General features: G+C 43.7%; 1 protein-coding gene across 2 annotated transcripts; it reads left to right on the top strand.

Moving 5' to 3' along the window:
* The first annotated feature begins 4528 nt into the window (after positions 1 to 4528).
* pars2 (prolyl-tRNA synthetase 2, mitochondrial) lies at positions 4529 to 8469 on the top strand. 2 transcript variants are annotated; one of them, XM_059984065.1, is made up of 2 exons: positions 4529 to 5330; positions 6448 to 8469. In XM_059984065.1, the coding sequence occupies exons 1-2, from the start codon at positions 5237 to 5239 to the stop codon at positions 7875 to 7877; spliced, it is 1524 nt and encodes a 507-aa protein (XP_059840048.1). In that variant the 5' UTR covers positions 4529 to 5236; the 3' UTR covers positions 7878 to 8469. The 2 variants fall into 2 exon arrangements, with proteins under 2 accessions (XP_059840048.1, XP_059840050.1); XM_059984067.1 differs by having other exon boundaries at positions 4544 to 5443.
* The last annotated feature ends 4110 nt before the right edge of the window (positions 8470 to 12579 follow it).

Genomic DNA, 12579 nt, shown 5'->3' with positions numbered 1-12579 from the left:
GAAAAACTTGATCCCATATTTAGCAAGGTGCTGAAAGCTCACATGTCACGCAGTTTAGACATATGCTTTGTGTATTAACCCAAGATAACAGACCCTATCATTACTGTGGCCAAAGAAGGTAAGTGATGACGGAAGCTGCTTCCTCCATCGACAGAGAACTGAGTTCCTCAGTAGGAGGTGGTAAGCTGAAAGGGAACTTCTTCAGCTCATTCCCTCTATTTTTACCAGAAAGTACTTGTCCCATCATGCCCCCAGTTCCCAAAGAGCATACCCATTAGTCTTATTCCGAAAATCCGTGTTTCTCTCTGCCTACTCCACAGATGGCACTGAGTTTGGATCAAACCAGGGTCACTTGAACGGCGAGGTAATGCCAAGTACTACAACACTGTGACATCCAACAAGGAGGAGGAGTGGAATACTGACTGCTGAACCAGACCTCCTGGGCAACAATGGCTAGAACAAATTGGACTGAGGGGATATTAGATTTTTAGCTTCAGACAATCTTGACAATCAGGAAGAAGCTTCCAAAAGTACCAAGTCTTCGTAGATTGAAGAGGTAGAGGCAAGAATCACACGGAGATGCCCATCCATTATTGGAAGAGGAACTTGTTTGCTGGGAGCAAGTGAGTGGATCAGTAACAAGAAGTGATTGGAATTAAAAGTGATCCCATTTGGGAAAAAATAAATTTTGCATCATGAGAAAGTTTAAGAAAATAGGTTACAAGTGAAATGATTTGATCATTAATATTGCCTCATCTTTGTCACTATTTCTTTCAGTGTCAGCTCCTCATTAAAATAACTATTCCTCTGAAGGATATAATCTGCCGAAAGAGGTTCCAAAACCTCAGAACTAGTCCGAAGGTTTGAGAAATAAAGGATAAGCATCCATGACATTACTCAAAGCAACCTCTTCAAATCATAGGCACGTTAAAGTAACTTAAACATTTTTTCTGGACAAATTTTCTACTGCCATTTAGAAATGTATTTTCACTGTCCTATTTATTAACCAGCCAGGATTCTGCAAGGGTTTCCTATCCACCAAGCTGCAATGAAAAGCTGTATTTCTAAGTCCACTTTCACTGGCTTATTGCACATAATAGCACCTTTAAAGTTTTGAATGGAAACAAATCCCAGAGGTAGGATGAAAAGCCACCATTTATTTCAGTATCCATATATTTATAATAAGCCCTTGAAGATGCTTTGAGAAAGTAAAGCAAAATGCAAATGAATAGAGGAGACTGTGAAGGTTGTTAATAAGTATATACTTGGGAGTGATTAGATCTATGATAGACATCAGACGTGCAAATTAAAGTTTCAGAAGAATTTCTTGTGGAAACATATCAGTTAATTTTCTGAATGACTCCAGGGAGAATATTTGCATATTTTCCAGATTGGGTATTGGTTTATTATTGTAACATACCAAGATATAGTGAAAAACTTGTCTTGCACATATATATCTGTTTAGACAGATCCAATTACTACATAGTGCATTGAACCAGAATAAAGTAAAACAATAACTATGTAGAATAAAATGCAGAAGTTACTGAACAAGTGCAGTGCAGGTAAGCTATAAAGTGCAAGATCATAATGAGGTAAATCGTGAGGCCAGAAGTCCATCTTATCATACAGGAGGTACATTCAAGAGTCTTTTGACGGTGGGATAGAAGCGGTCCTTGACCCTGGTGGTACATGCTTTTAAGATTTGTATCTTCTGCCTGATGGGAGGAGGAGAAGAGAGAATGTCTGGGGTGGGTGGGGTCTGATTGCGCTGGTTGCTTTCCTCAGGCAGCGGGAAGTATAGAGGAATTTTGTAGAGGGAAGGCCAGTTTCTATGATGTGCATGTTAGACAGATAAATGGGTAACAGTCAGGAGGGGGAAGGGGAAGAGTCAGGTACTAGAGAGTGCCCCTGCAGCTGTCCCCCTTGACAATAAGTACGGGGGGGGGGGGGTGGGGGCAGACAGCCTACCTGGGAGAAGCAACAGTGGCTGCACCTCTGGCACAGAGTCTGGCCCTGTGGCTCAGAAGGTTAGGGAAAGGAAGAGCAAGGCAGCAGTGATAGGGCAATCTATAGTTAGGGGGTCAGATAGATGATTTTGTGGACGCAGGAAAGAAGCACGGATGGTAGTTTGCCTCCCAGGTGCCAGGGTCCAGGATGTTTCAGATCGCGTCCAAGATATCCTGAAGTGGGAGGAGAACAGCCGGAGGTCGTGGTATGTATTGGTACCAACGACATAGTAGGAAAAGGGAGGAGATCCTGAAAGCAGACTACAGGGAGTTAGGAAGTAAGTTGAGAAGCAGGACCACAAAGGTAGTAATCTCAGGATAACTGCCCATGCCTTGCGACAGTGAGTATAGGAATAGAATGAGGAGGAGGATAAATGTGTGGCTGAGGGATTGGGGCATGGGGCAGGGATTCAGATTTTGGATCATTGGGACCTCTTTTGGGGCAGATGTGACCTGTACAAGAAGGATGGGTTGCACTTAAATCCCAGGGGAACCAATATCCTGGTGGGGAGGATTTCTGAGGCTATTGGGGAGAGATTAAAATAGGATTGCTGCGGGGGTGGGAACCAAACTGAAGAGATGGAGGGAGAGGCAGTTGGCTCACAAATAGAGAAAACTTGGAGACAATGCGAGAGGGAGGATAGACAGGTGATAGAGAAGGGACATGCTCAGACTGAAGGTTTGAGATGTGTCTATTTTAATACAAGGAGTATTAGGAACAAAGTGGATGAGCTTACGGTGTAGATCAGTATTTGGAGCTATGATGTTGTGGCCATTACAGAGACTTAAATGGCTCAGGGACAGGAATGGTTACTTGAGTCCAGGCTTCAGATGTTTCAGAAAGGACAGGGAGGGAGGCAAAAGAGGTGGGGGCGTGGCTCTGCTGATCTGAGATAGTGTCACAGCTGCAGAAAAGGAGGAAGACTTGGAAGGATTGTCTACAGAGTCTCTGTGGGTGGAAGTTAGGAACAGGAAGGGGTCAATAGCTCCACTTATAAACCACCCAATAGTAACAGGGACATCGAGAAGCAGATAGGGAGACAGATTCTTGAAAGGTATAATAACAGAGTTGTTGTGGTGGGAGATTTTAATTTCCCAAATATTGATTGGCATCTCTCTAGAGCAAGAGGTTTTGATGGGGTGGAGTTTATTTGGTGTGTTCAAGAAGGTTTCTTGACACAATACGTAGACAAGCCTATAAGAGGAGAGGCCGTACTTAATCTGGTATTGGGAAATGAACCTGGTCGGATGTCAGATCTCTCAGTGGGAGAGCATTTTGGAGATAGTGATCACAATTCTATCTCCTTTACCATAGCATCGGACAGAGAGAGGAAGAGTCAAGTTAGAAAAACATTTAACTGGAGTAAAGGGAAATATGAGGCTATTAGGCAGGAGCTTGGAAGCATCAATTGAGAACGGATGTTCTCAGGGAAATGTATGGAGGAAATGTGGCAAATATTCAGGGGATATTTGCATGGCATTCTGCATAGCTACGTTCCAATGTGACAGGGAAAGGATGGTAGGGTACAGGAACCGTGGTGTACAAAGACTGTTGTAAATCTAGTCAAGAAGAAAAGAAGAGCTTACTAAAGGTTCAAAAAGCTAGGTAATGATAGAGATCTAGAAGATTATAGGGCTAGCAGGAAGAAGCTTAAGAAAGAAATTAGGAGAGCCAGAAGGGGCCATGAGAAGACCTTGGTGGACAGGTTTAAGGAAAGCCCCGACACATTCTACAAATATGTGAAGAGCAAGAGGATAAGACATGAGAGAATAGGACCAATCAGTTGTGTTTGGAACCGGAGGAGATAGTGGAGGTATTTAATGAGTACTTTACTTCAGTAGTCACTATGGAAAATGATCTTGATGACTTGCACCAAACTGAAAAGCTTGAGCATGTGGATATTAAGAAAGAGGATGTGCTGGAGCCTTTGGAAAGCATCAAGTTGGATAAGTCACCAGGACTAGACGAGATGTACCCCAGGCTACTCTGGGAGTTAAGAGAGGAGATTGCTGAGCCTCTGGCGATTATCTTTGCATCATCAATGGAGACAAGTAAGGTTCTGGAGGATTGGAGGGTTGCAGATGCTGTTCCTTTATTCAAGGAAGGGAGTAGAGATAGCCCAGGAAATTATAGACCAGTAAGTCTTACTTCAGTGGTTGGTAAGTTGGTGGAGAAGATCCTGAGAGGAAGGATTTATTAACATTTAGTGAGGTATAATATGATTAGGAATAGCCAGTATGGCTTTCTGAAAGGCAGGTCATGCCTTACAAGTCTGATTGAGATTTTTGAGGATGTGACTAACCACATTGATGAAGACACAGCAGTAGATGTAGTGTATCTGGATTTCGGCAAGACATTTGACAAGGTACCCTATGCAAGACTTATTGAGAAGTAAGGAGGCATGGGATCCAAGGGAACATTGCTTTGTGGATCCAGAACTGGCTTGCCCACAGAAGGCGGAGAATGGTTCTAGACAGGTCATATTCTGCATGGAGGTCAGTGACCAGTGGTGTGACTCAGGGATCTGTTCTAGGACCACTTCTCTTTGTGATTTTTATAAATAACCTGGGTGAGGAAGTGGAGGGATGGGTTAGTAAATTTTCTGATGACACAAAGGTTGGAGGTGTTGTGGATAGTGTGGAGGGCTGTCAGAGTTTACAATGGGACCTTGATATAATGCAAAACGGCTGAGAAGTGGCGGATGCAATTCAACCCAGGTAAATGTGAGGTGGTTCATTTTCGTAGGTCAAATATGATGACAGAATATAGTATTAATGGTTCAAATTGTGTTACTGTTGTAACGGGTTCACATACATCAGACCAATGCAGGTTTAAAGGTGAAACTTGCACAAAACGCAACAAAGTAGGACACATACACGTTAAGCAGACAAAAATAAACGGACTGCACAGGGAAGATAAAAAGTCAAGTTGCAGTTTCAAAAAGAGTTAGCAAAAGGTTGGTCTAAATACCCCCGCAAACCCTTTTCAGTATCCACTGCACATCCAATGTTGGTGTTATCCACGTTTCTCAATAACTGGATATTACGTTACAAATCTTTTCCTTCATCTCGACATTGATGCACTGCAGTAATATTACACTAGATGTACTTTTGATCTGTTCACTACAATTAACAATTTTTGTTCTTTCCTTTGAACATTATGTATGATAGACGTATTTTTCTTGTGAATGCTGTTTAACTGACTCAGTAACTCGCGTACGCACTGAGAGATGAGAGCGAGGTTCGCGATTTCGTACTTTCTGAGCCGAGTGCTGACCCGTTGTAGCAGCTGCGCATGTGCACGGCGGTGCGGTCGGCGGACAGGTGAGGACAGTAATGGGGTGTGCGGGGCGATATTAACGACCTGGGTTATCATCTCGGCGCAAGGAATGACCAGTTACCTCAGATTCCAGCCCCTCCTCTGCAGCTTTCAGCAGGTAGAGTGGTTCTGATACTGTTGCACTTCTCCACCTCTTGCATGAGCTCCAGTCAGCCCCAGCTCCTGACTACTTGCTCGCAAAGCCGATCCTCAAGGTATTCTCACCCTCCCCACCCTAACACCGTCAAGCACATCGTTGATAAAGATCATGGAGCTACAATTTTTCATCAGGGTTGGAGACGGACGACTTTGCAGATGCTGAAAATTTTGTGTGTTTTACTGGATTAAATAGGCGACCTAATCACAAGCAGAAAACTACTTGCATTCTTAATAGTTACCCTCTGGATCCATGTGGAAACATTTTATAGTTCCCAGAATTCATCTCTCATTGTAATAAACTTTTGAAGCTTAGGATATAGTGGAAGTGAAACCAGGGTAGGCAAAAATCACAAGGCATAATACCAAGATACAGGGGAAACACTTTGTTTAGCATACTGTCCAGATAGAGAACTCAAAATATAAGTATATTGAGAAGGTACAAAAGTAAAAGCAATAAAAGAATGCTCTGTGGCAGAGGAAGTACAGTACAGGTAGACAAGTATGGTACAGGGGCCATGACAATGTTGATTGACGGGTCAAGAGTGGCATGGTAGTGTAGTGGTTAGCACAACGCTTTACAGTTTGGGTGATTGGTTCAATTCCTGTCACTGCCTGTAAGGAGTTTGTATGTTCTCCCCCTGACCGTTAGTTTTCCTCCCACAGTCCAAAGACCTACCGGTCGATAGGTTAATTGATTATTGTAAATTGACCCATGATTAAATTGGGGGATTGCTGGGTAGCCTGGCTCGATGGGCCGGAAGGGCTTATTCTATGCAGTGTGTGAATAAATAAATAAGAGTTCATCTGTATCATTTGAAAGATCTGCTGCCAGCAGAGATTTGGAGAGGATTGTCCTTTAATGTACACAGCATACAAATGTTTTCGTCCTTCATCAATCATTGTATAGATTTTGAAAGCATGTTAATTTTTCAAGACTTCCACTGATTTTGTTATTCTTTTCAGAATTTTCTGTCAGATTTCTAATGGAGGTGGCAATATGTTCTTCAGTAGGATTGTTCAAGAACCTTGCCCGTGGTTTCCTGTATTCGCAGAGGTCGCATTTTCACCAATGCAGGTCAAAACGCCTACTGTTATCTCGCCTCTTTCAGCCTTTGAACCTGCAAGAGGACAGAATGGCTGGAGTTGGTCGGTCAGGTGAGCTCACCTGCAACAGCCAAAGACTGATGCTTCAGGCAGGCCTCATCCAGCCAGCCAATCCGGGCTGCTTTCACTATCTGCCATATACAGTCCGTGCCATGGAGAAACTCATCAGCCTGATCGATGAGGAAATGCAATCCATCGGGGGCCAGAAAGTGAACATGCCCAGCCTCACCTCTGCAAACCTGTGGAAGGCGAGTGGACGCTGGGACCTGCTGGGGAAGGAACTGTTCAGACTAAACGACAGGCACAGCATGGACTACTGCTTGAGTCCGACACATGAGGAAGCTGTGACTGAGCTTGTGGCCATGCAGGGGAACCTTTCATACAAACAACTACCACTGCTGCTATACCAAGTGACAAGGAAGTTCCGAGATGAGCCTAAGCCGCGGTTTGGTTTGCTCCGAGGAAGGGAGTTCTATATGAAAGACATGTACACATTTGACGTCTCAGAGGAAGCAGCCAAGGAAACTTATGAACTTGTTTCTGGTGCTTATGGGCGCATATTTGATCGGTTGGGACTGCAGTGTGTGAAGGTACGGGCAGACACTGGCAATATTGGTGGCAAGCTGTCACACGAGTTTCAGCTGCCAGCAGAGGTTGGGGAAGATCGCCTTCTGATGTGCTCAGATTGCCATTTTGCGGCCAACGTGGAAACAATGAAGGCGGTAGGATCAAAGTGCCCGCAGTGCGATGGTGAACTGATAGAAAGCAGAGGCATTGAGGTGGGACACACCTTTTATCTTGGGACCAAGTACTCACAGATGTTTGGTGCTTCATATTCTAACACTGAGAACAAGCCCATCCTGTCAGAGATGGGCTGCTTTGGTCTTGGGATCACACGCATACTGGCTGCAGCAATAGAGGTTTTGTCCACTGAAAATGACATTCGGTGGCCCGACCTCCTGGCCCCTTACCAGGTTTGTCTCATTTCCCCTAAGAAAGGGAGCAAGGAGGAACTGAACTTGCACCTGTTAGAGTCACTTTATGATAATCTGATGGACCTTGTCCCCCAGCTTGCTGGAGAGGTACTGTTGGATGACCGCAGTCACTTGACCATTGGCAGGAGGCTGAAAGATGCCAGCCGGCTGGGTTATCCGTATGTTGTCATTGCAGGGAAGAGGGTTTTGGAAGATCCTGCTGTCTTTGAGGTTAACTGCCAAAACAATGGAAGGACAGTGTTTCTCACACAAGAAGGTGTGTTGGATTTTCTGAAAAATGTGCAAGTGGTTTAATGTTTGAAATTAATCTTCAGTCAAATATACAGGTGAAAGGGTCCTGATTTTCTACATTGAATCCTTGTAACCCTGTCTTTTTGTAATATGCAGAAAACAATCATGTATGTAATACACCAATATATCAGGTAGAATTACATATTGAGAGAGAATAAACAAAATGTTTTTATTTGATTACATCCCTCTCACTGAGAATCAGTGGGCATTCCAGTACAGCTATTGAAGCTTCCTGTTAAGACGGCAGTACTGAACGCGTGCGACAGCTCACTGTTAGTTTAAAAAGTTAAGAAATCCGATTAAAAACATCCGCAGAATCGTTGCAGACGGAGTTCCAATGGCCATACAACCAGCCTGGGTATGTGATTGGATCACCCTGTGCGCTGAGCTGATTTGAAAAGCTTGAGAGCAGCTTTGGGCTGGATAGTGAAATCTGGGCCCTGAGTGAGTCGCTGGTCGGTGTATTTTAGGCCCCACAATGGCCGGGTCCTAGTGCGAGGTACGAACCGCTGTTTAGACAGTTTAAATGCCAGCCCAGATCAGAGGTGAGATCCAATGTTTCTCTCTGTCCGCAATGTTCACTACTCTCATCAAGTCACTGTTTCAGTCCATTTAAATGCCAGCCCAGATAGACTGAAAAGACAGGGTGTCAGATTCTGAGGCCAGAGCCGATTTTGCTCGTTCTCCTAATTGATCAGTCCTCTCTCCATGGTGTTCAGGCGATGAAGACTGCCCCGACTGCTGTACTCGGTGCCCGCTAATAAAATGAACTAACAAGTGAGGCTTTGGGCGTGCTTCAGGGTTCGGATCTGAGGACTCAATTTGATTCAGAATGTTGTTGTTTGCTTCAATTGTATGCACGGTTTTGTGTTTTTTTACTTTCTCTACTGCATCGGGTACAGGTCTTTTTTTTTATGCTTTTGGGTTTCTTGCTTTGTGTTTACTTGTGAGCAAACAAATCTCAAGGTTGTATAATTTATAATAAATGTACTTTGAATCTATTGAAAATGATACTATAGAATCTTGGACAAGGTACTGAAAAATTAACCAAAACTTTATATGTGTCAATCCAATAAAACTACATATTCAATTGCATGGACTTCACATGCCTGCACTAGCGAGGAAGGAACTACAAATTCAGCAGCCAACATGTGGCTAATGCAGCTGTTTTTTCATGATGCAACACGTGCGACTTCACAAAAAGCAGTTTTATGCAACCAGCTCTGAGCGCTGACCAGGAGTCTGCTCCACTGTGGATGGGTCTTGCAAACTGTGGAAGATTCTGAGGCACTACTTCACTCAGTTTTGACACTTTATCCTGTCGCTGTCTGAGGCAAATATAAATGATCATCTGCTGTGATCAATCACAATCTCACAGCCAGAGAGCTGAGGACAACTGTAGGGTATGGTCTGGTGATGGGAATTTTCAGCTGTCATGGCATTGCAACAGAGAAAGTAACATTTTTTTAAATCAGTCATAGTCATAGAGCCAGCACTGAAACAGCCCTTCAGATGGCTAGCCCATGTCAATGTAGATGCACATCTGCTCCATGTCAATCAAGATGTGCATCTAAGCACATTCCATTTGCCCAAGTTTCACCTACATCCCTCTAAACATTTCTTAGTCATGCACCTGTTCAAGTGCCTTTTCAATATTAATGTACTGTAGCTTTGACAACCACTTCCTTTGTTGTTCATTTTTTCAAATATGGACTACTCTCTGGGTGGAAAAAGTTGCCCGTTGGGTTCCTATTAAATCTGTGTCTTCTCGCCCTCTTGTACATCTTCCTGTCTTGTTTCCCGAAATCAGGGAAAAAACTGCACGCTCACACGATTTATGCTCACGACCTTACACATCACTACAAGATCATTGCTCATTTTATGTTCCAAGGAGTAAAATCATAGCCTTCAACCTCTATAACTCAGTTCTTTGAGCACTGGCAGCATCCACATAAATCATTTCTACATTTTTTCCTGCTTAATTGTATCTTTCCTATAGGAAGATGAGCAGAACTGAACACAATATTCCAAATGTGGCCTCGGCAGCACTTTGTACAACTGTGATATAACCTTGAAAACAGATTTATTATCGCAGACTCTGAGATTCGTCCTCCCGCAGAAAGCCACAAAACGAAGAAACATTGTGGAAGCCATTCAGGAGAACACCAACACATGAAAAAAAGAACAAATTGTGTAAAGGGCAAACAGCGAGTGAACAACACATAGAATATCAAACCTTAAACCAGGAGTTCAGTAGATGTCCTGGCTAATGAAGGCCAGCATGCCAAAAGCTTTCCTTGCTCCTCCGTTAACTGTGAAAGTCCTACCCTGACTGTCTTGCCAAAATGCAACACTTCACACTTACCTGAATTAAAGTCCATTTGCCTTAACCCACTTGCCCAGCAGATCATGATCCCTTTGTAATGGATATATAATTGTTATTTGTCATCTGTATCAGTGATATGAATGAGATTGTACAAGGCATGGTCTGTAAATTCATAGTTAGCACAAAAATAAGTGCTGTCATAGACAATGGAGGTGCTTCATTACAGTGGAGATCTATATGTGAAACTGCTGGTAATAGGGAGGTCCAGAAGGAATATTTCTTCTCTGTTTTCTCAATGGAGAAAGACATGAAGACATTAGAACTCATGAGCGTTGAGGATAATCCACATTACAGTAGAGATGCAGGATGAATTTAAACATAGTGTATGAGGGTAGATAAATTGCCAAGGCCTGATGCACCCCCTCTTAAGTAAAAGCACAACATTAAGTACGTTCCATTCCTCTGGCATCTCACTTGTAGATAATGGTGAAGCAAATATCTCAGCTGTGGCTCCTAAGATATCTATCTTCCCATAGTGTTCTTGCATATACCTGATCAGGCCTTGGAGATACAAGGTGCCTCCTTAGATGTTAAGCTCCCAACTATGATCCTCTTTCAGCTGTGACTCAATGATATCCACAACGTTATACCTGCCAATCTCTAACTGCGCTACAAGATCACCTAACTCATTCTGTATACTGAGTGCATTCAGATATAACACCTTCAGTCCTGTATTCATCACCCTTTTTGATTTTGACCCCATATTACACTTAAGCTCATCCCACTGACTGCAATTTTGCTCTATCACCTACCTGTCCATCCTCACAGTCTCACTACTCATTGCATCAACTTGTATATCAACTGCCCCATCCTCAGCCCTGTCACTCAGTTTCCCAGCCCCCTGTCAAATTTGGTTAAACCTTCCCCAACCACTCTGGCAAATCTGCCTGCAAGAATATTTGTCCCCCTTAGGTTCAGATGTAATCCATCCTTTTTGTACAAGTCATAACTTTGCTGGAAGACATCTCAATGATCCAGAAAACTGCACCAGTTCCTCAGCTGTGCATTCATCCACCAAATGCGTGGCACAGGTAGCAATCCAGAGATTACTACCCTGGAGGTCCTGCTTTTCAGATTTCTACTTAACTCCATATTCTCTCTCTTTAGAACCTCCTCCCTTTTGCTACCTATGACCTTGGTAACAATATGTACCATGACTGCTGGCTGCTCTCTCTGCCCTTTTACAGTGTTGTAGACTCAATATGAGACATCCCCGACCATGGCAGCTGGGAGGCAACAACCCATCTATGTGCTTCTTTCAGATCTTCTGTTCCTCTACCATTACTGCACTCCTCCTCCCTTCCCTTTTGAGCCACAGAGCCAGAGATCTGGTCACTGGGGCTTCCCCTTGGCAGTTCTTCCCCTCCAACAGTATCTAAAGTGGTATCCTAATTATTGAAGGAAATGACCACAGGGGTACTCTGCACTGGCTACCTGTTCCCTTTCCCTCTCCTGATGGTCACCCAGGTACCTGTCTCCTGCGGCTTAGGGGTGACTTATCCCCCTGTAGCTCCTGTCTATCACCTCGTCATTCTCCCATATCAGGTAAAGGTTACCCAGCTATAGTTGCAGCTCCTTAACACAATCTCTAAGTGCACTTCATGTAGATGTAGTTATCATGGAGACTGGAGGTCTCCCAGAGTTTCCACATCCCACACAGATATACTACTAATCCTGGACCTATTATTTCCACACTAGTTATGCAGTAATAGACAAAGAAAGAAAAAAAACGTAATAGAAACTTACTTGGAGCCTCTCCCTGTTCTTGCTCAAGCCTGTTGAGCCAATGCCTAACCACTCCAACAATGGCCAGTCCACTTAAGCCTCACTTCTCTTTGTTGGCCTTTGCTGATTGCCTAAAAATTGTTATGATTACAGACTGCCAAAAAATCTCAAATGGCTCCAAGCTCTTTCTAAACCTCGCACTGCCTCAGCCAAACAAGAAAATGCTCACGATGGTTGTAGCCCACCAAAACCCTTGCAAATTTCTATTGATTTATATTCTGACTGGTTGCATCACTGCCGGATATGGAGGCTCCAACAGACAGGATCAAAAGAGGGTTGTAGACTCAGCCAGCTCCATAACGGGCATAACTCTCCCTGCCATCAAGGACATCTTCAAGAGGTGGATGCCTTAATCAGGCAGCATCCATCACTTGACTCCCACCATCTGGGCCACACTGCTTTCTCAGTGCTACCATCATGGAGGAGGTAGAGCAGCCTTAAGAGCACACTCAGCATTTTATAAGACTTTTAAATGGTTCCCTAGTCTGATCAAGTAGATTACAAACCTCCCAGTCTACCTAATTATGATCTTGC

The sequence above is a fragment of the Hypanus sabinus genome, chromosome 11, assembly GCF_030144855.1.
Source record: "Hypanus sabinus isolate sHypSab1 chromosome 11, sHypSab1.hap1, whole genome shotgun sequence".
Lineage (NCBI taxonomy): Eukaryota > Metazoa > Chordata > Chondrichthyes > Myliobatiformes > Dasyatidae > Hypanus > Hypanus sabinus.
The sequence above is the reverse complement of the archived record's forward strand: the minus strand, read 5'-3'. Positions and strand labels throughout refer to the sequence as shown.

What these genes read in the sequence shown, in the direction of transcription:
- pars2 (XM_059984065.1), top strand. Translation starts at nt 5,237, where the DNA reads ATGAGAGCGAGGTTCGCGATTTCGTACTTTCTGAGCCGAGTGCTGACC. An exon ending in GCGGTGCGGTCGGCGGACAG is followed by an intron (nt 5,331 to 6,447) that starts GTGAGGACAGTA and finishes TATTCTTTTCAG; the next exon opens with AATTTTCTGTCAGATTTCTA.